Source organism: Aquila chrysaetos, chromosome 9, assembly GCF_900496995.4.
Source record: "Aquila chrysaetos chrysaetos chromosome 9, bAquChr1.4, whole genome shotgun sequence".
NCBI lineage: Eukaryota > Metazoa > Chordata > Aves > Accipitriformes > Accipitridae > Aquila > Aquila chrysaetos.
This window is the reverse complement of record NC_044012.1, coordinates 2,073,430-2,095,810: the sequence shown is the minus strand read 5'-3', so window position 1 is coordinate 2,095,810 and position 22,381 is coordinate 2,073,430. Positions and strand designations below refer to the sequence as shown.

Sequence of the window (22,381 nt, the reverse complement as noted above, 5' to 3'; positions counted from 1 at the left end):
AGAGTCCAGGCAGGGGGAAAAAAATTCCTAGAATCCTGACTCCGTGCCTGCTTCTTGATTAAAATATGAATGCTTTCCTTAAGAGTCTAAGGCATTCTTGGGAGCACTCTCCTTACAAAGCACAAGATGAATCTGTACTCTGGTTTTCATACATTAACTCATAACAGAGTTCCCAGCTGCCTGATTCCAAGGAGACCTCACAGAAATAAATACTTTCCCTTTTGTTCAAGTACAGCATTTGCAAAGACTTCACACAGTTCTTTTGAAAGAAGCAGACTTGAGCTGGTTATACCATTCAGACAACATTGAATGCCATCCCCAGCTTTGGGGGAAACTGTTAAATCTCTCCATTTTATTCTGCTTTCAGAGTTCTGTCTTGGAGGGGGGGGAATATTAATGCAAATTTTAGTTTGAATATATGTGTAGTCTTCAAAATCTGCTCTTGCTCAGGAGAGCTCTCCTTGTATTGCCCTCAGGAATGCAGCAGAAGAGGCTGTTAACCCATCTCTCTGTACATCCTTTGTTTGTCTACAGCTGAGTGATGGTTTTTCCTCCTTTCCAGCTGCTAAACTGATCAAAGTACATAACTTTCTTAATCTTTTCCATGTAGACAACTGCTGTCGCTGCCACAGGGTTGCTGCAATTGCCACGCAAAGGGAAGGCCTCCACCAGATGCTCCCTCTTCAGATGCGTTTCATATGCTGAAAACTTCTGTGGTGGTGAAACAGAGGCAGACCGAGGGAAGGCCAGAGTGCCTTTTAGGATAAATAACTGATTTCCTTGTCAGATACCTTTGACAGCTCTCTGCTCACATATGCCTTTGCCTTCTGCATTGCCAGCTCTTTTTTTAGCTCCTTTTGACTTTTCAGGTGCAGCCTAATGAAGCCGGGAAAGGGCTTTTTTTTTCCTTGGAGAACAAAGGCAAAGGCTGGTACTTTAAAGTCTCAACAACTTTCTTCTGGGGGTATTTCATGACTGTTATTTCACGTTCATCCCCTGTGGTTCATAATCTTTGAAGCAACCTCCATCTCCCAGAATTTCTTCCTGGGGCTGCTGTGCCTGGAGATGATGTAGAGTTTTGTTCGAGCTGATTCACAACTCCTGTGTGGAGCTGAGGAGTAGAAGGGAAGGTGTCAAGTTGTTGCCAGAGAGGACTGGAAAAAATATGGATGACTTTTTTCCTGAAAAGCTTGTGTGCGAGATTGTCACTCAGCGTTGTCGGGAAGCATTTTGTAATTAGTTATTGTAATAGCAGTCGTCCTTCAGAACTTGATGTATAGGTGTGTGATGTCTGTATTGGGTTATTGCATTAACACAGGAATACCGCTATGTATTTTAAATCAGTGAACAGAAGGAATCAGCTTGAGCTAAATGGGGATGACATGAGTGCTGAGCAGGGGACAGGCCAGTTTAAAGGCTCTGAAGGCTAGTGGGTGGTATTATCCATGCCAGCGGAGCCGTGGTAGCTGCCAGTGTGCGTGCTGTTAGCCTGCGGGATGGAAAGGTAACGTGATAGAGCTCATTTGCCTCAAAAGAGCGTGAAGCTGCTTCGAACTGCCTTGCGTGTACTGCCAGCTAAAAGTGCACAGCCAGCCTCGTTCAGCTGAGGTATAAGATCTTAATCCACTGGACTGTTGATTTTGAGCCTTTGAGCATATATTGGGTAAAATGATGCAGCTTGAAACCTAGGTCTGTGGTGTTGGCACCAAGATGTCTGTAACACCTGAAGGGTTTTGCAGTCGCCTTTGAAACACTGAAGTTGATGCAGCTTCCTGTTTGTAGCAGCATGTTGCAAAGATGCTATAGGGTATTTATTGTAACTTTATATTGCTTTTCTCTTGTGTTTTGCTCCAGGGTGTGTTTTCAGTGACTGATATTTGACCATATTGTGAAATGTCAAGTCGCTGCAGAAAATGCACCACGTGAAATGTCAGCTTGTCTGTCTGTTCCAGGATGATGACTTAGAAGAAGGAGAAGTTAAAGACCCCAGTGACAGAAAAGTGAGGCCACGTCCCACCTGCCGATTTTTCATGAAAGGTAATGACATGCTGTAATGATGGAAGAAAACTGAAGATGCTGTAATTTTTCTTGTTTGATTTTGTACCCGTTAAGCTGCTGTCTACATGATAAACTGTGCCTCAGGCGTCCTCAGTATCACCTTTCTGTTCCTTGGTGGCCAGATGCTGAGTTTACATAGAGCCAGTATGCAAAAATTGCTTTGTCCTAAGTATGGTGAGCCCAGTAGAAGCAAATAAAGGAAAACTTGCTAGTGTTTTTAAAACAGCATGGAATAAAACTGCTTGGGCTGATTTAACGACTATTGCTTAGAGGTTATTCTCTGGAAAACAAAAATGGCAAATACTTGCATACAAAACGTAGTTATTTCTTGCAATCCCATATCCATGTCGCTTCCCCAGTTATTAAAAGACATTTGATGAAATTCTAAAATCAAAAATAGGGCTAGAAATACTGTTTCCTGGTAAGAACTGTCGATGCGACATCGTGTTGACATCCATCAAGCTGCTGCAGCCCCTGCAAATGCATCTGTTGATCAGGTTCCTGTGTTGCCTGCATAATGGTGTCAGGTGTTGGCAGCTCACGTATAGCTGTTTTCACAAGCAACCCAGAAACCCCAGCGAGACGGCGTGCTCAAGGGGTGATGTTGGAGCTGACAGGGCGAGATGTGCTGGTGGCCAGTACTTCCACTGGGCTGAGGAAATAGTCAGCTGGAATAAAAAATAATTCTCAGGTAAATAGAAGCTTTTTCCTCTAGTGTGGAGCCGGAAGATACCACATTTCTGAAATATGATTGGGATTGTCAGCCTCGATTGGAAGGAATGGGGGTAGGAAATTGTTAAAATGTATTTCTTACTGCTAATGAGACCTAAGACTTGAAACTTTAAAATCTAACCAGTTGTTTTTTTTTTTTTAATTCTCCTTAAGAGGACATTCCCCAAAGTTTGTGCAACTGCACCAATAGCTATCTTAGACTATCCTGCATTTTTTTTTTTAGTGTAGAGGGTAGGTTTTATAGAAGTTTTCTTATTTAAACTGATTATAGCTCTTTTCCACTTGCTTCAGCTTCATTTCACTTAATGTTTGCTCATTTACTTGGTTTTATTTACAATCACCCTTGAATCAATTTATGCAAATCTGAAATTAAAAGAAGGGTGGAGAACTGGGTGGAGTCTCTTACTCCTTGCGTCAGTGGCGTATGCAACGTAGGGAACTACTTAGGGGGTTTCCGGAGACGTGACCATCAGATATCATGTACTTGGCTTCCTGAATGTCTTCCGCTATCAAATTTTCTGCCTGTGCTGAGACACGAACATGTTGGTGATGATGGTGGAACAGGGAAGTCCCTCAGCAAAGAGAGGTGTTTGTTCCTGAATCCTTAGCGTGACGTATGCCTCTGTGCAGCATGGAACTATTTGCCCAAGTCAAAGTTCAGACTGCAGGATCTCCTGCCGCAGTTGTTTTTCTTTGATTTGGCGTGGGTTCAGATAACGTTGACATCCACTCTTGCTCACCCCTTAAAGTTTTTATTGCCACCAGGGAGATCAGGCACGACTCGCATGGGACCTTGGAGACACTCAGTTTTTTGTCCTTGCTGTGTCTGAGGAGCACTCAGGTGGCTGCATCTGTCCAGTGGCATGAATGTCTAGCTTGCAAAGCCTTCCAGTGAAGTAGCTTGCTCTGTAGCCGCCTTGACATATATAGCAGGGCCCCTGCTTGTCAGGGTAGTCATTTCCCTTGACACCTCAGTAGGAATAGTATTTGTGTAGGTGTCTGGCAGCCCCTACACCTGGTGCTCAGGCATTGAGGAAGGATGCGTTGCTCCATGAGCCGCTGTGCAAAGGGATTTGTGCTCTTATTACATTTGACAGTACAAAAGCATCCATCCAGTGTTACCTCTGACTGTGAACACCAGCTTGTGGTTAATATGGGACCGACGAGGAGCATTTCCCGGGACCCAGGTGCAGTGTGAATTTCTGACATGTTGCCCAGCCAGCCGAGATCAGGGATTCCTCCTTAGGCCACAGCATCATTAACTGTTCCATTGTCTCTAAAGTCAAGGTGCTAATGCCTGAGCTAGCGCAGAATTAGTGATGACTTTGTGATGCAGGTGTCTGCTGGGAAATCTGCAAAATGTCTGTTGACTGATGTTGAGTGGAGTGCCAGAAGAAAAAAAAGAAAAGGGTTTTGTTTCTATGGCAAGCTAAATTAAAGTTGGGAGTTAGCTTTGTATCCTGTTAGAAACCGCTGAGTGTTACCATCTCTTTGGGCATGGTACGTGAAGCTAATGAGCAGCTTCAGATTTGTCTGCTGCCCTCTGTAGCGATGTCGCCTTTCCTGCTTTGTGCTGGCAAGTCTGTGGAGTCGGTTGGAGAGAAAAGCTTTGATGTACTTTGTGCCTCGCCAGAATGCACTGTGATACTTCTGTTGCTGTCAGTTTATAGTCATTGTTTTCTGTAAAAGGTAGAGCTCCTAACTTGAGGTGTTTGTCATTAATAAGACTTGAAGAGCTAACAGGCTTATTACTGCATTTGCTTAATGGTGTGTATGCATCCATCCCTCCCTTCTCACAGTAATAAGGGTCTTGTACTTTCATCCGTCTGTGACTATGAATCTATTTGTCCTCTCTGGGAAGGTGGGGGGTGGTGAGTGTTTTTCCATGTGTATGAAAACAGGTAAACTGCAACAAAGTTGGAGAGAGGAAGTCATATGTCTCAAACAGCATTATTCCTTGATGGGTTTTAAATGGTTGTGGGGCTGAACAAATGCTTGCTCTCGGCGTACAGGGATCTAACAGAACTGTATTTCCACAGGTCACTGTACTTGGGGCATGAACTGTCGATTTATTCACCCTGGCGTGAATGACAAAGGAAACTACTCCTTGATCTCCAAGCCTGAGCCCTTCTCCCCAAACGGTGCTCCACCTATCGGCCCCCACCCACTGATGCCAGCCAACCCTTGGGTATGGACATCTTTTCTGTGAATTTATGGCTTCTGCACATAGCTTTTATCTCCTGCTCTAGGAGAAGTGAAGATTTTTTTTGAGCTAGTACTTCAGCAAAATTGAATATATCAATTGGATGTGTGATTTTTAAAAGGTGGTCTTGAAGTTGCTAGTAGAGGGCAATAATTTTCCATGGGTGTCCCAGCTTATGTCCTGCTGATACATCTCTGGAGTATCTGTAGGTACTCTGGGGTAACTGTTTACAAAGCATGAGTTTGCTACTTAAAACTGATGTCAAGTGTCTGTCTCCTTCCTCTTCTCACCTTTCTAACAGGGAGGGCCAGTTGTTGATGAAATCTTACCTCCACCCCCTCCAGACCCTCCAACAGAAAGTGCCTGGGAGAGAGGACTCCGGCATGCTAAAGAGGTAAATGCCATCCTTGGAAAGTGTGCTGACCGTCTCCAAAATCTGCTGGCCTGTTTTATCGGGAGCAGGATGCTAGAATAGCTATTCTTGGAGCACGTAGTGTCTTGTTCTTTCTAAGGGGCCTTCCTTTTGCATTTTAACCTATTAACTGTGTCTTGTTGTATATCACAGTTGTTATGCAGTCAAGAGGAGCTGACATCCAGGTTTGATTTTTTTATATTAACATGAGCTAGAGGGATTTTGTGGCCCTGAAGTCAAGCCTTCTGAAAAGCAAAACTTTTAAAGCTGATCCAATTTCCCTTCAGTACCTGTTTCTCTAGCACGTGTAGGATCCATGTGTCTGATCATTGCAGAAAATGGGGTCAGCATGTGTGAAACTTCTATCGCCTGTCTGCTGCTGTTCTGCGCTGATGGAATAGTGAATTACACTTTCTATGTCAGGAAAAGTCCAGCGTCCTGCACGTTCATGAGACTTGGGCAGAAGAAGGGTGCTTTAGTTGAAGGGCAGGTTTCTCCCAAGTGGGGGGGGTTTAATACTGCAATTTCTCTGTGCCTCAGAAATGGTCTCTCTTTACAATGTTTTTACGTTATGGCAGGTGTTAAAAAAGGCAACTATGAGAAAAGAACAGGAGCCTGACTTTGAGGAGAAGAGGTTCACTGTGACTATTGGAGAAGATGAGCGTGAATTTGACAAAGAAAACGAGTTTTTCCGCGACTGGAATTACCGCATCACCAGAGACGTCAGAGATCCAGCGTAAGATGCAGTCTTGGTTTTGCTACATGGAATAGATGGGTGGGAAAAGTAGTGCTACTAGTATGGCAGTCTTCAGTTAACTTGTTCCTCCAAACTGGAGGAATGCCCACCTCAGAAAATGGAAACAGCTTCCATTAAGCAGTATGTACACCGGTTAGAAACTTGAGCTGCCTCTGCTCACTTGAGTTCAACACTACCTTCCTTTACAGTCATCTTTAAACCTTTCTGCCTTCAGTGTTGTTGCCATGCTGGTCCCTTGAGGACACTCTTTAGTTGTCCATTGCTTATCTCACACCTGCATTCTTCTGACTTTTTTTCCTCTTGCTTTTCTTATTCCAACCCATGAGAGTTTTAAAATGCTAAAGCTGGGACTGCAAAGTTGGAGTATGCTCAATGTGCAAGAGCTTCAGGGCAGCAGTTGTACTGTCTCAACCAGCTGGGTGTTTGTTTGCAAGGGCATTGGCACAGCAGCTGGTCTTAAACATCTTGACTGGTCCCAGATAAACAGTTCAGTAACACACTGGTCAGAAAGCAAACCTCTTAGCTGCCAGGGCGCAGCCTGGGCCAAAACAAACACCCTAAACTTAAGCGTTTAGGTGATTGGGTTTTTTTAAGGAGGTAAAACAAAATGTTGGAGATCTCAGACACACTCCTGTCATGACTGAGAGCAGGCAGAAGAAGGTGCAGGGATGAATCAGTCAGCTCTGGGAAACTTGTGTAGTAGTTATCGAGCCAAGAAATGGAATGGAAAAAGAATTTTTGAGAGAGGAGCTTGTATTCTGCAGGAGTACAGGTGAATCTCTGTTTCTCTCTCGCTCATACATCCTCTGTTCTTCCTACATGTACAGATTATGGATTATTTCTACTCACTGAGAAAGTGTTTGCAACACTTGGTTCTGTATATTTTAGAGTGAATGAATTGCAAAAAAAACCTCTGAAAAGGAGTAAGGAGTAGGTTAAGTTTTTGTTCAATAATCTTTGGTTTCCTCTGGAGTGCAATTTCTTTGCCCACTTTAAAAAAGAAGCTACGTACTCAGTTCTGCAGACTGTAACAAAACAGTTGCCCCTTATTAATTTTTTCCTGTGTCGAAATTGGCCTGTATCTTGGTCTTCTCTTCCCCTGAGAAGGCTTTCAGTTGCCCCTGGGTCATATTATCAGCAGTGCTCTGTGGGTTGACCATATAGTACCTTTATTTTATGATTGTATATGAAAACTAGCATCAGCGTTCTAGTCATTTTATGCCACTGCCTCGCCGATGTAAGAATTGTTGTTAGGTACAGGACTTTCTGGTTTTTTATGTAGTCAAGGAAAAAAATGTATTGCATCTAGCCAGTGTTAAATAGAAGTCAAACAAATGGAATTCCTGAAAATTCAAGCACCTTGATGTATAACCAGACTGTGGCATTAAAATATCTTCATTGTGTGTAAAGGCAAAAGTTATGAAGCTGCTGCTGCTGTAAACTCTAGAAAATGGTGATTTTGCTCACACACACAGACTTATTGCACAGATTGACACCTTGCAGCAAACTAACCACTGGTGGTGCAGCTGTGATGTTAATAAATGCTTTCAGGACTGTCTTGTGACATATGAAGATGTCTAAATAGTTCATGAATCCCTTTTTCTTTTTTGAAAAACTATAGGGAGGTGGACATCAAAGAAAACATTAACTATGGGTAAGCAGGTCTTTGATTCCAGTACTGTTGCAACTGTAAGAAAATACTCCCTTTCCTTCCTCCATTGCACTTTTAAAAACTTCCTAGGCCACAGACCGCTGTCCCATCAGGTGTGGTGGGCAATTTATTAACTGAATGGATGTATTTGATTTTTTTCGTAATACCAATTATTCACCTAAGGATTTAAGCACTGCATTATCTAAATGCACAGCAGTGAAATGAATAAAAAGTCCACAAATGTTATAGGAAGGGAATGGGGAGATTTGGACTTGAGGCTGGATTAAAAAGTAAAGCATTTCCTTTTTTGGTGTAGCTTGAGATTTTCTGTGTCTCTTTGAACACCTGATGTCATTGAATCCAGACTGTTGTCTGGTTGGCATCAGGAGTTTGTTGCTGAATTAAGCATCTGTATTCAAGATTCCCTGGTACTCTTTCCCTTGGTGTATTGTTTCAGACAAAAAGAGAAATCTTAAACCATTTAAAAGCACTGAAAGAAATACAGGTAGCCGCTTGACTTGCAGGGCAGCACTTAAATCTTAGCCTGTTTTAGATTATATGGCACTTTTTAAAATGCAAAAGTGGGCCCTTTATTCCCCTTACATACAAGTTGGTCTCATTACAGATAATCTGGAATTTGGGAGCACTTGTTTTATGATCTTAGTTCTGCCACTGACTCCTCTGTGGCCCTGGAAGTTTCTTGTTTTCCTGTACCCACTTCCCCATCTTTACAATGGATCTGATATTTTCACTTCAGGTGGCTGGCAGGGATTGGATATTGTTGAGTATGTGAATTAAAAACAGCAAATAATGTTAATAGAAATCATCAAATGGAGGAAACATTGCAGATTCAAGGAGGGTTGGTTTTAAATCCTTTTCCTCCCCAAAAGTAACTACAGTTTTGCAGTTGCACAGGGTGCACCACGCGCTTGCCAGGTCACTTGTATGCTGGGGGGCCAGCAGCTGTTTTCCACTGGAGAATATCAGCTGCAGATGCGGTTACCTTCATTGCATGGAGTAATTCCAGGCGTAGGGGCAGAGCATTGCTGGCCTGCCCCCCAAGCTTAGCTTCTCCCAGTGGAAAGCTCAGCAGCAGCTCATGTCCTGTGCTGGCAGCGCTGGTATGCACCCATCACCTCTGGTGGCGGAGGCGTACATCACCATCCATTCCACTTCTGATGGGAGGGTGCTTAAGATTAGCTCTGTGTGCATGGACAGAAAATGCAGCTCTAAATCAATGAGGCAAAACATGTTCTGTTACATTTGCATACATTTGAAGTGACTATAAAAAGCAATTGGTGTTTCTGCATTTTTACCACATTGATTTGAAGGCTGAATTTGGTTCATAGTGTTCTTTTTTTGTGTTTATCAAGAAAGGTTTGTGCTTTTCTCTGATAAGCTTCACTTAAAAAAGACTGTCTGTTTGGGATACGTAGAAAATAAACCACTTTGGTCATACGCCGTTGAACATGTTTTTTCTTGTCAGTGCAGAGTGACTAAGACCTGACCTAGAATACGTAGTGTTTCTGTATGGCGACAAGGTGATATTTCCCTTTCTAACCTTCCCTGTTTTTCATTGTAGGCTTGATCCCTATACAGATCCCTATTATGACTATGAAATAGAACGGTTCTGGCGTGGTGGGCAGTATGAGAATTTCAGGGTTCAGTATACAGACCCAGATCCATACCGTAACTACAGAGTAAGTAAGGTAATACCCCTTTCTGCACTTTTACTTTCAACTTTCTTCCAGGTACTTCTGGTGCTTGTCATGTTTCCAGTGCAGTGGTTGAAACGGGGCTTTTCATGTATGTTCAAGATGCTTAATCTTACAAATAGTTTAATCTTGACTGAATTATTACACAGAACACACTGTAGGTGCAAGGATGGGAGGATATTCTGTTTCAGCATGATGAAGGCAAAAGCATGTCCGAGATGGGAAGATGGTTCTTTTCCATGTGCACTGACTGCTCCTCTGCATACCAGGCAGTTGTGCAGCGCTTACGGCTGCATCTGCAGCCATTCTTGGAAGTGTTGGAGAGGGAGGGAGTTTCCAGGAAATAACCTGACTGAGGAATGGTTTGCTTGTTAATTAGTGGAGCAGACTGAAAGGATTAGATCTGGACAGGCGTGCTTTGTGTACAGACAGAGGCCCCAGCGTGACTGTCTACCGCTGGTGGAGTTGCGTATTAGTTGAGTCAGATGAGGAAAGCACCCAGCCAGTTGCTAACATCCCAGATGCAGTTTGTTGGTGTTGCACTGCTACAAGGTGTAGAGCTCAATGAAAATAAGGCTATGAACAGTTTCCCTCTGCTTCCTTTTGCCCTCATGCAAACTGTTGTGCCTCGAGAGTAGTGGCAAAAATAATAAATCCTGCTCAGTGGGGAGCTTTTCAGTGGTATTTGTCACATCCTTTAAAAAGTGGCTTTCCTTTTGCTGTAAGACTGTACTGTTCTACAGCAGCAGTGCACAAACAGGAGCCTGTCCTCGCTACTGCTGTGCATGATGCACCATCAGTTGTTTTCATGGTGCTTATTTGTAAAGTTAATTAGCTCGTTATAAACATGATTAGCAATGAGAGTAAATACTTGTAAACATAAATACATTTATTTAATAAGCATAATAAGCCAAATTAATCTTTGACTGTTGCCTTTGAAAACAACAACTGTGATGACTACGATGTGGTGGTTTGTTCCCTTCCACTTTCTGCATGCTCAGCAAACAGTGATGGCCAGCAAGCTCCAGATTATTTATCTCAATACTTTGCTCTAACATGAGAGGGTGTATATAACTGCTTGCAGTCGAAGACTTTGAAACCTTGCTGCCTGCTTTGTAAGGAGATGTTACCGCAGTGTTACGATGATTTCTCTTTTCTTTTTAAAGGAAAGAGAGCGAGAACGGGAAAGGGAAAGAGAGAACAGACAACGAGAAAGGGAACGCGAGAGGGAGCGGGAACGCGAGCGAGAGCGGCGCCAGCGGGAGCGAGAACGGGAAAGGGAACGGGAGCGTGACAAGGAGCGCCAGCGGCGGAAAGAAGAGTGGGAACGTGAGAGAGAACGAGTGAAGAGAGATGAAAAAGACAGGCAGCACAGGGACCGGGACAGGGACCGAGACCGGGACAGGGACCGGGAACGTGAAAAGGAGAAAGAAAAACCAAAGCCCCGATCCCCGCTGCTACCAAGGTGAGTGTTTGCTGGAATTCAGACTTGACGTTTTAGTTGATGTTTTAGCTGTGGATCACGAACCAGGCTCACACTGATCAGACTGGAGAAGATCACTATTGTCCACAACTCTTGAGTAAAGCAGTAGTTTCAAGAGGAAGAAGGCGACGCTTTAAATGAGCCTTGCTGACCACTAAGTGGAGCTAAAACATCAGTAAGAACCGAGTGTGCATAGCCTGACTCTGAAAGGAGGAGAGTGTCTGTCCTCTGGCCTGTAGGTATGGAGATATTCAGCTTGTCCCTGTTCCCTTGAGGCTAGACTACGCCTTGGGAGGCTGGCTGAGTCCCCAGTGCCGAGAGGGTCCTGCAGATGGTGGCGACTCCCATTGTGGCCTTGACAAATGTCCTTTGACAAGAATCAGGGCTGGTTTGGGAGTTTGTGGATAGCAAAAGTATCTGGAGATACTAAAAGAGGCTAGAAAAGGTAAAGGGATTGTATGCCTTGAAATGAGTCTTTGCTAGGTGTTAACGGTGGAATTGCAGTGTGGAGTCAGGTTTCTTGCCTCTGCCCAGTTTTTCTGAAAATCCTGGTTCTGACCTTTGTGAAAGAGAAAATTGAACCAGATGGACTAAAAGTCTAGGAATTTCAAAAGTTAATCCTATTTTGTTTCTCTGTCAATTATTTAATTATCGTGGCTTACCAGCATACTGTGTATTAGGCATATTTGTAAAGCACTGTATAAATATCACAGCTGAATATAGAACTTGTCTTATTGGAAGTTCCAATGTCACGACATCTTTTGGTTCAGAATCGGAGAAAAGTATCAAATTTCCTGCTGAAGGACATGTCCAGGAAAACTGATTAGCAGTGTCAGTGTCTTGGAAACTAGTGGCAGATGGAGTCTTCTGACAGTGTGTCAAGAAACGTGTGGATGCACAAGCGTGTGTATGTGCATGTTGGGGCAAAGAGTGGTGCAGGGAAGCTGTGTTTCCCGAGACATTGGAGCTGCTGCTTCTGCTTGATGTCTGTGGTGTTTCTCGAGTGATAGAGGAAGGTGTGAAACATCGTAAGCATGAGGAAAAGTGTATTTTAATTAAGAACAGAGCTAAGAAGGCCTGGAACAAGTTGCCGTGTGGAATTGTGTGGTTTCAGGTGGGAGCAGGGTTTAGTCTTGAATCTGACCCAGAATTTTTTATTTGCATTACTAGAAGGAAAGCTGATTTTTGATGATGACCCTTTTTTTTTCAAGAGGAAGTCACAGTTTCAGAACAGTTTGAAGGTGTCTTGTGAGCGCCTTGGTGCAGTAGCAGTGTCAAAGTGGTTATAGGAATACATTTAATTATATGCTACATTTAATTATAATCTTCACTTACAACCATAATTTGTGCACCTTAATTACCACATTTGCTGTTGGTTTGTGCTCTTGTTGGGTTAGTGATGGAAGAGATCTTGCAGTCCAGAACCATGTGATGAAGATGATGACGATGATGAAAGTGACATCAGCTGATTGGCAGCTCAGGTTGTTAGTCATTAACAGTCACCATGATCAGGATCATTGCATGCAAGGCTGAGGCTGCTCCTTCCCTTGACACTTGTGCTCAGTCATGGGGCAGGGCTCTGCGGGAGAGCTTTCGCTATTAGTACCGCCCAAGGTTTGCTGGGTAGGAGCAGTGGCCGTGTTTGCCAATCTTAGATCCATCTTGCCCGATGTAACCATCTGCGTGAGCCGAGAGATGGGATTTACAGTGTTCTTGACGTTATATGCTTTGTGGATACAAGTTCCCTGCTTCCCTCCTGTGCCCCTGCTCTGACATAGCACTGCTTAAGGGAGCTGTGGATGCCTCTTGGATCTTCAAAACAGGCTTCTTAAGGCGAGTCTTGGTAAATTGAGTCCTTGATATGCCTCTTTGCTATTTTTGTTTTAAGCCCACTGTTCTTTCTAGAAGCAGATCGCAGGGAATCTACTGTTCGAAGTGTCCTCAGCCTTGTCCTGTAATGCAAGTGCTGATGACTGTAGGGCCAGGCAGAGAGCTGGGAAAGAGGGACAGCAAGCAGGGCTTGCTTTTGGCTTCATTTGTGTGGGCCTTTAAAAGCTGGTGGCAAGAAGCATTTGTAATTTTTGTGTTGAATAAGGAGTTAGTACTGAGCGGAAAGCTTTAAAATCTCAAAAAAAGAAAAAACTTAGGTCAGTGCCTACACACAGTATCTCCTCTTAGAGGAGAGTGGAATTAATGGGAGTACTTACCAGTAAACCCGAAAGCCCTACGTTGTTGAAGGCAGCTCTCCAAGTACTCTTAATGGGACTTCAGTGCCCGCTGTTGAAACCCATGTCAACATGAACACTCTTACTACAGCATTTACAGGTGTATGGATGTTTGCAGAGAAAATAAAACTGCAAAAATAAGTTTCAAAAAAAATTTTTTAACAAAACGAAAGCATAATTCAATTTCTTTTCCCTTGGAGAAGACATCCCTCCTCCAGCAGCTTGTGTTTCCCTACGCTGCATTCCCCAGAAGCCTCTGTCACACTTACGGTGTGACTTGGCTCTGGGCAGTGCCATTTTGTCCCACATAACCTTTTTGACAGGCTCCAAACTTCCTTGTGGCAGTGCGGCAGTTTGAGCCGTCTCACCTTTTCTCTAAATACCTTTGTGCTGTGCTGCAGAGGGTCAGGTTTGGCACCTTGGGATTAAACAGCTCCCAAGTTTGTTTAACGTGTAAAGTGCTTGTGATTGCTTTGCGCTTCCTGGGCAACAGGATGCACAATAGTGGTGTAGCGCTCACCTGCGGGTCTATTTATAGACTCTGGGCTTTCCCTAATTGCTAGATCCCAGCTTTTGGTAAGTCCGGCCTTTCCAGGCGTGATGCGGCAATGGGGGCTGGCTCGCGCCAGGCTGCAGGCAGCTGCCCGTTAACATTCCTGCACCAAAGGCAGTGCCGCTTCCAGCCGGAGCCCACGCGGCCCTGCTCTTCCCTTACTAATGAGCTAGGGAGATTGGAAAACTGCTCCACAGAGGTTGTGCAACCGGCAACGAGCTTTGCCAAAGGCAGAGCTGAGGATGTCTGTAATTACAGGTAGATGCCGGTCTGTCCATCAGCATACAAGCTCCCTCAAGTAGAGGCTGGAGGAAGGAGCGAACTGTCATACAGAATGCGGAGTTGAAAGGGGTGAAAGAAAACTCGAAAAGCTAATAGCAGGAACATGAAAACAAATTCCCTTTCCATTATATTGAAAGCAGGAACGTTTAATCTGATCTCTAAACAACAGCAGAGCAGTTAAGGCTAATAACACAGAGAAGCCAGAGGACTTCCTGGCATCATTGCTTGCTACAGATGAGGATTAGAATTTAACAACAAAGATTGTAAACCCTAATGGACTCAGTGGCAAATGTTTCTCCTTGAACCTTTTAAAAGAAGAGGCTGCAGTGTTTGGGCTTCAAGTAGGATTGTCACATGTGGATTGGACTTTTTTTGAAGGAGTGTGCAATGGCTGCTTTATGCTTTGGGTTGTTTTTTTTTTTTCCCAAGCTTAAGATGAGCACTCCAAGAAGTCTATAATCTGAGATTGCAGTGCTAGTAAAATTGTTCCTCCTCCTCCCTCCTCAGGCATCGAACACTTAAACAAGCCAGGACACTTTATGATCAATTAGAGGGATAACTTGGCTGTCTGTCCTTGTGCTCCCCATCTCCAGAACGAGTTCTGATGCCCCAGGCTGTGACTGATTTTGCTGAGTGCAAAATTCTGCTTTATATCTCTGTCTTGCCAGTGTAGCTCACTGTTGTGCAAAGCATTTCAGGGATAAAGAAGTGGCATGAAATATGTTATTTGAAGAAACTTAGAGCAATGCAAGATGTTCTCACTTGGGCTGCTGGCCTTTAGCTGTGAGCAAAGGCCCTACACACAGTAATAGTAATTTGCTTTAATCCTTCTGTTGTTTAATCCTTCTGGTTTATCCCACCATCAACTGAGCGAATCTGTTTCAGGAGCATGTTAAGCAACTCAGTTAGCATTGTGGGACCTGTTAGCAGTTGTATTTCCAAAGCACCGAGGGACATTGATGAGTTGGACCCACTGGCAAGGGCAGCACGCTCAGTATTGCTGCTCTGTTGGCTGGGGTAGCACTAGGTGGTTGTCCACCAAGAGGGGAGGAAGAAGAGGAAGCAATCCCATGCTGCAAGTCCGTGAGATGGGCATTGGTTCCTTTCCCACCTGGGTTTTCTCTGCGGGGAATGTTGTGGGCCCTGTTGAGAAGCAGCATGGTAAAATAAACCTTTGGATGAGAAACTTGTCATCTCCAGTTCTCAAGGAAGTTTGTCCTGCAGTCTGACCTAAAAGCTATTTCCATGCAGATAAGTTTGGTCAGGGCCCATGATACGGACCCCAAAATCTGTGAGGTGCTGGTGCCAAGTGGGGTGAGGAGGCGGCTGTTGTCCTCAGAAATGTCCCAGAGTCCAGACAGAAGGTGACAGCAGCTCGAAAGCTGCCAGGAAGGAGCAGTGTCCTGGTGAACCAACTATCGATGGAGTGCACTTATGCAGCCATTAAAAAAATAAAAATAACACCTGCAAGTAGGGACATTGTAAAATTTAAAGCAATGTCAGAAAGGGCAGCTATTCTGTAGCAAATCATAAATCCTCTGTAAAACCCTTCCAGCAAGGAGTGTTGTACTTCTTTCCAGCTTCTGTTGAGGTGGCAGTAGCCCTCCATTGTGAGATGCTGTATAATGCTGCAGACCCTGGGACAAAAGGTTATGTGTTCCCTCAACAGAGCTCACCCTTGCATTATTTTTTTAAGCTAGTTCAAGTTGACTTTGTAATAGGTCATTGTTGATCTCTGGGATGAGCGCGTTAATGAACAGGATAACCTGGAGTCTAAAATCAATGAATGCAGGTTACCCAGGGCTTGCAAGTTAGAAAGTGTTGGAATGAGGTTGATTAGATAAAGGAGTGGCAAAAGTAAGGGAATGCAAATGGAGTGATTCATGATTGTGTGTGTGTATGTGTGTGATCACAAACCAACTGAACTTGTTTTTCGGAAGAATCTGTAATTCTAAGTGTTCCTGGGTTGTCGTCATCTTTCCCAACAGCTTCTGGTGGTCTCCCCAGGCCGCTGGCTGGATCTGCTCCCTATTTTTTGAGTGTAGGGGCTCTGTACAAAAGCAGCTGCTGTTCAAATAGGGCGAGGTGTTTTGGTGGGCTTAGTAAGAGCATCTCATCCTGTTGTATAAAGATGGTATGGTAGGCTGGTTGATTTTGTCTTTTAGTTTTCCCTGTGGAAAATTTGGCTGTTTCTTAAAAGAATCCTTCATTTGTTCCTGTTTGTCCTGCCACAGGAGGAAGAGCAGGCAGGATAGCTGTGTTTTGAGTCAGGCATTGGTAAGACCCTGGAGTGCTCTGAATTAGTCTTACATCCATGAGAAGTTACTGAAGAGGAAAAGCAGCCTCTGTCAGGAGGCACAGATTTGCTCTCCAGGTGTCTGCACCTTCCCTGGGTGGCTTCTTGGAGTGCAGTGAGTTAAGAGAAGCAAATGGCCCCAGGCCATTGGGCTTCCCAGGCTGAAACAAGGTTTATTGGCTCCAGATGGAGCTGGACCTCTGTTCCTCCTGCACACACCAGGACTGCCATGCCACTTTCAGTGCTACACCAAGCAGCACTGCTCAGAAGAGGATTTCCCTTCTCCCCACATACAGAACATGCCCTGTGCTGCCCTGCGGCGCTTCAGACTCAGTCGGGTGCCCTGTATGGGAACACTGCGGTGATAAACATTATAATAACTTGTTTACATCCCCATTTTTTTGTGGTGCCGCTTCCAGCTGGAGCAATGGAACCTGGTTAGGCGGCTTTGCTTTCATTTATGTTCCCAGTTCATTTGGGAAGTTAGCAATAATAAAATGCCTCCGCGAACTAAACCAGCAAAGCTTTTCAAAGTTCTCCAGAAAGCATTTCTGTTGACTGGAGCATTCGTTAGTCTTCATGGTTCTTGAGGTTCTGCCTCCGCTTCCACAGTAAAAGGCAAAGGGTTTCGTAACTGTAAATCAAGATGAAGGGCATCGAGTGACTCAGATGTGGATCTCAAGGAATGTGTTTTTCTTTGGCATTTCAGAGATGGCATTACTGGAGAGATCTCCCACACTGGATTTTATTAAAACATTGCAAAGGCTGGGGCAGAATCACTGTACGCGGGTACCTCTCATTTAGAGGAGGCTCTCAAGGCGTCAAATGCTCAGCCCTTAGGGTAGATCACATCTCAGATATGTTTATCTGCCTGCTGTGATGATTTCATACTGTAGGTTCAGATTGTATCTCCACTATTTAATTTCAAAGCCTCTCCCCATCAGGCTTTGAAGAAATCTTTTTTTTTTTTTTTTTCCTCCAAGTGACTGATAACTCTGCTTTAGATTGAAATGTCTTGACAAAAGCATATCCTTTGCTAATATTTCACCAAGATCAATTAGCACTGGCTCCAAGGTTCAGCATTTCCCATCGTAGCCGCACATAGGTGGCTTTCGGGATCTGTTGTCCCTCTCCAGCCACACAAGTGACTTTATTGTGCTGAGACAGAAAAAAACTTCCAGTGTGCATGCACGCTGCTGGAGTTTATTTTGCAGCAACTACAGGTCCCTTCACAACTGCCTTGGCACATGGCTCCAGTCGTTCCTCGAGTCCGCTTCCTCTGGAAAATTCCACTGACACTGAAGGAAAACTCGCGCCGGTGCTGCTGACGCAATGCTTGCTTTCCTGCAAGAAACGAAAAGGCTTTTAAATCATCGGTGGACTTTCCTCCTTCAGAAAATTGAGCTGTAACTGCCGGCCAAAACAGTAGCCCTGGAGCCAGGCTGACGTCACCGGTGACCGTGGGTGATAAGGTTTGCGTTACCTGTGGGAGCCATGTCCCACGGGGAGGGGGAAGGAAGGAAGCGCTTTCCCTGGCAAGATTATTTTCCCCTCTAAGATTAGAAATGCTTTGGCATCAATTGCATAATACGTGAGGAGGAAAACTTGAGCCATGCGGCTCCGCTTTTCCCCCTCCAAATTCTTGTCGAATTCAGTGACGTGCTTCAAACGGGGTTTATTTGGGAGCCGGAGCGCGTGCGGTTGGGAGCTGGCTGACCTACGCTGTGGTTTGTGTTGCCAGCTGGAGCTGCCTTTGTTCCTCTTCTCATTGCCAAAGCCACGTTCAGCTTCAGTTCTCCGCTTGATTGCTGTAATTAAATTCCAGCCAAATATGCATTAATGTGTTCGTTCTGGAAAATAAAGCATTTAGTTATTTTAAGGTTAAAATGGGCTTCGGAAATAGCTAAGCTCTGCAGACCTTGCTCGTGCCCTGGTGACGCAGGATGCTGCTCCTTGGGGTTCTGGAAGGAAACTAAGCTGCTTTTGATCAGTCTGTCTTGTCAGTCCTTTTTACTCCCTCTAATTTTTATTTTTTTTAAAACCTCGTGGCATAGGCTTACCTAATTAGGGAGTTAATTCTTAAATATTTGAGATGTTTCCTAAAAATTGGAATTTGGTGAAAAAGTAGACCAGGATTCACACATGTCCTTTGGTAGCGTATGACTTTTTTTTGCCAGCTGCTCTCTGTGCCGAAGCGCATTAGGTTTGCCTGTAGCGTTGGACTGCACCAGCCTGGGTAACTGTGCTGGGCTGAGGATGAACTCGTACAAAGTGCCGCAAGTTGATCTCATGGCTCACCACCCCAAAGCAGCCAGGCTTCTTCTCTCCTTCCCTCCTCTGTTTGCCGGGGGTCAGCTCCCGCAGTTGTTCAAACCCTGCCATGGGCTGGTTGGACTTGCTGACCCAGCAGCAAACTACTTTTTTTTTTTTTTTTTTTTTTTTTTTTTTTCTTCCCCCCTCTCCCTCTTGAATGAAGGAGATCCAGCACAAGACAGGAAGGGAAAATTTACCCAGTTGTAAGAGTGAAAGTGAAGAGAAAACCTTCCCCTTCTCAGGATCAAATACATCGCTCAACCCACTGAGCAGTGCAGCACCCGGAGCAGCTATCGTATTCGGCGTAGCTCTGGGCAGCCTTCCTGCCTGATCTGGGCTGGGAGCCACAGGCTGGTTGCCTGCTGCCTCTTCTCAGCAGGCTTTCCGCTGCGAGCTTTACAGCTTCCTCCACTTCCATCCCAGCAACTGCACGGTATCAGTATGCAGGAGTAAATTTGATTGAAGCGCCGACTGTTTCGTGGGCTGCTAGCCTCTAATAGTCTCTTTGGTGAAATTCGTACAGGCTGTAATTGAGATGTTAGTCTAAGGCTGATGGTGAGGATCTTGGCAGTTGCTCCGGCTTACTTTCAATTCTGACTCCTGAATTCCACTGGAGGAGACGAGCCAAGTGGCATCAGATACCAGTCCCTCGTATTAAGTTGAACAAGTTTATTTGGTGATGCTACATGTTGGGCATGCAGGTAGCTCTTGAGGAAAGACTTTGAAAATGTCCTGACATGAGCATCATCTTTCTTTCTTGGCTATAGTGTGGTAGCATATTTACTGCTGAGTCAAAAAGCCAAAGCATATCCAGAAATGAGGCTTTCTGTTGTGGTTTTCCTGGGGAAAAAACCTTTCCTCCAGAAAGTGACTTCATCGAGAGAGAATTGCATCTAACCAGGTAATAGATGCAAGTAATGAGATTTGCCTTCATAGTCATCTTTGCTCCAAGCTCGCACCCAAGTTGTGGAGTTCAGCGTAAGTTGTTCCCACGTGGGGTTGGAGCTGAGGTCCAGCTCCCAGGTTGTGCTGCTGTTGGACATGAATGTGGGCAAGTTGTTTTTTTGAGAGAGAGACAGAGAATAAATTCTGTAGGAGGCTTTTCTTGCTAAAAACTATTGCAGGAGAGAGTTGAGCCTAGAGAGGGGCGAGGTCGTTCGTTAGTTGTTGGCTTTCACATTTGTCACCTTGGACGCTGCAGTGAAGAGCTGCTCAGCAGGCTTTGTCCAGGTCTTGAGATGGATGCTGCCTCTCTGCTCACCTGTGCCAGCAGAATATTCCCCCTGCGTCTCCCAAAGCACGCAGACTGCGGTCACTCAGGAAGGGACATCAGAGCGGGACGTAGTCTAGCATTATTCACTAGCATCCTCGCATGGTGTTCTCCTCTTTTCAGCTACTGTTTAGCCTGCTGCTTGATGCCTGGTGTGTAGGCTTTTCCCAACCTTCTTTTTCCATCTGCTTTGCACTTAGTTGCTTTGAAGATACTCCAGAGGTCAAGATGGCTTCAAAATGACCCCAGCTACAGCTACGTGTTATCAGTGTATAAATAACAGGTCCAGTCAATCTCAACCCCATATTCAGAGTCATGGTTGTCCTGGTTTCAGCTGGGATAGAGTTAACTGCCTTCCTAGTAGCTGGTGTAGTGCTATGTTTTTTGAGCTAGGTAGAGAAGAATGTTGATAACACTGATGTTTTCAGTTGTTGCTAAGTAATGTTTAGTCTAAAGTCAAGGATTTTTCAGCTCCTGATGCCCAGCCAGCAAGAAGGCTGGAGGGGCACAAGAATTTGGGAGGGCACACAGCCAGGACAGCTGACCCAAACTGGCCAACGGGATATTCCATACCATGTGATGTCATGCCCAGTATATAAACTGGGGGGAGGGGGGGTGGGGGGATCGCCGCTCGGGGATTAACTGGGCGTCAATCAGCGGGTGGTGAGCAATTGCACTGTGAATCGTTTGTATATTCCAATCCTTTTATTCTTACTGTTGTCATTTTATTAGTGTTACCATTATCATTATTAGTTTCTTCTTTTCTGTTCTATTAAACCGTTCTTATCTCAACCCAAGAGTTTTACTTCTTTTCCCGATTGTCTCCCCCATCCCACTGTGTTGGGGGGGAAGTGAGTGAGCGGCTGCACAGTGCTTAGTTGCTGGCTGGGGTTAAACCACGACAATGGTCTTCCTCCATGATTAGATACTCAGATATAGTCGTGGCTATAACGTGGGAAACTAGACCAACCCACTGCAAATAACATGTGCTGTGTTAAATAGCATATGTTAGAGCAGCACTGGAAGGGGTGACGATGCTAAATGAAGATGCTAGTGAATAATGCTGAGCCATAACCCTGCTTGGGACTCTCTTACTAGGCAGTCAGCAATTTTCTGTGCTAATACGTAAGCGTCCTCTTCTGAAGCTGGAATGAGATTTGTGGGAGAGGTGAACGTGAAAGAAGAGTTTCTCCTCCCATAAAATTCTGTATATACTGAGATAGATGTGGGACAAATTGTAAAATTGCTGTAGTTATATCAGCAAAGATAGGGAAAGAGTAGGATGCTGCACTAGACTTTAAAATCAGCATATACAAGTTCTGGAGTCAGGGAAGAGGTGAGAGGCTGTAGGAGTTTCAACTGTGTCGAGACTGTGTTTTAATACTGCCAAGCAAGGAGGTGATGAGACTTCTTAGTGACTAGTGGAGCCTTCAAAGGGCAGAACAGGCTGCTAACGAAGAGCTTTAATTATCCTGTTGTTGTCTGTTGAAAAAGTGTTGTGGCAAGAAATGCAGTCCATAGAATTATTAGAAAACTTGAGGTTGCTTTTTTTATCTCAAAAGGTAGAGGAAGTTGCGTGGGGAGTGGTTGCTTCAGTCGTGTGACTAATGGGGTGGTACTGGCTGAACCCAGCGATGGAAGGTGCCTTTCCTCCCCCAAATTCTCAGAGCGCAAGGGTTCCTTATTTTGAGAAAAGGAATAAACACATAATTGTACTGGTAACTTGATGAGTGCAACAGACTTCATAAACCTTTAGGCAAGCACAAACTTTGCCTAAAACCTGAGGGAGAAGCTTATAAGCAGGTAATTGAACAGTCGTTTGCAGGTTAGAGTAAGGGCAAGGAAAAATCCAGAGTTAAATCACCCATAGATAAGAGAGGTAATAAAGTCTAGGCCTGAAGAAACTCATCCTGGAGTATTTAAGGAACTCTCTGGTGCAGATGCTGAAAACTTAGCCCTGAATTATTTTCAGAGGGTTGTAGAGGAGAACAGAAGCCCAGAGAACCAAAGAAAAAGGGGAAATGCAAGTAGAGCCCTTAAAAGGGAAGGGAGGAGATGGAGGGTATCTAGCCTGACTCAACACATCTTCCTGGTTATCAACAACAGGAGAGCACATGTTCGATGGTGTTTGTAAGCACCTAGAGAGTAATACGGTGATAAAACAGCCATTACAAACTGCTTTATGCTCAGCTGATGAGGTAACCGTCCCCTTTGTAAGGGTAAAAACAGATCCATCTGTCTTGGCTGTGGTAAGGCTTGTGACGCAGTCCCACGTGATGTTCTGATAAGGGAACTGTAGGAGAGTAATTCAGGCTGAATCTCTTAGTACCTGCTGGTTACTTCCAGCAGTTTGCTGTATTGAGACGGCATTTCAGATGCACGCTCAAAGTCTGTCCTTAGCCTAGCTCTGTTCAGTATTTTCATTGCACTG

At 44.6% G+C, this 22,381-nt stretch overlaps 1 protein-coding gene across 9 annotated transcripts in view; it reads left to right on the top strand.

Annotated features, from left to right (window-relative positions):
* Nucleotides 1-22,381, top strand: part of ZC3H18 (zinc finger CCCH-type containing 18) — a 50,346-nt gene that overhangs the window by 11,784 nt on the left and 16,181 nt on the right. For 4 of the 9 annotated variants that reach the window (XM_030023886.2, XM_030023881.2, XM_030023879.2 and 1 more), the window contains 7 exons: nt 1,953-2,037; nt 4,830-4,978; nt 5,295-5,387; nt 5,984-6,141; nt 7,784-7,816; nt 9,396-9,522; nt 10,695-10,993. In XM_030023886.2, coding sequence (XP_029879746.1) covers nt 1,953-2,037; nt 4,830-4,978; nt 5,295-5,387; nt 5,984-6,141; nt 7,784-7,816; nt 9,396-9,522; nt 10,695-10,993 — 944 coding nt within the window. Of the gene's footprint in view, nt 1-1,952; nt 2,038-4,829; nt 4,979-5,294; nt 5,388-5,983; nt 6,142-7,783; nt 7,817-9,395; nt 9,527-10,694; nt 10,994-22,381 lie in introns of all 9 variants that reach the window. The other 5 variants (XM_030023884.2, XM_030023882.2, XM_030023887.2 and 2 more) reach the window with 4 other exon arrangements.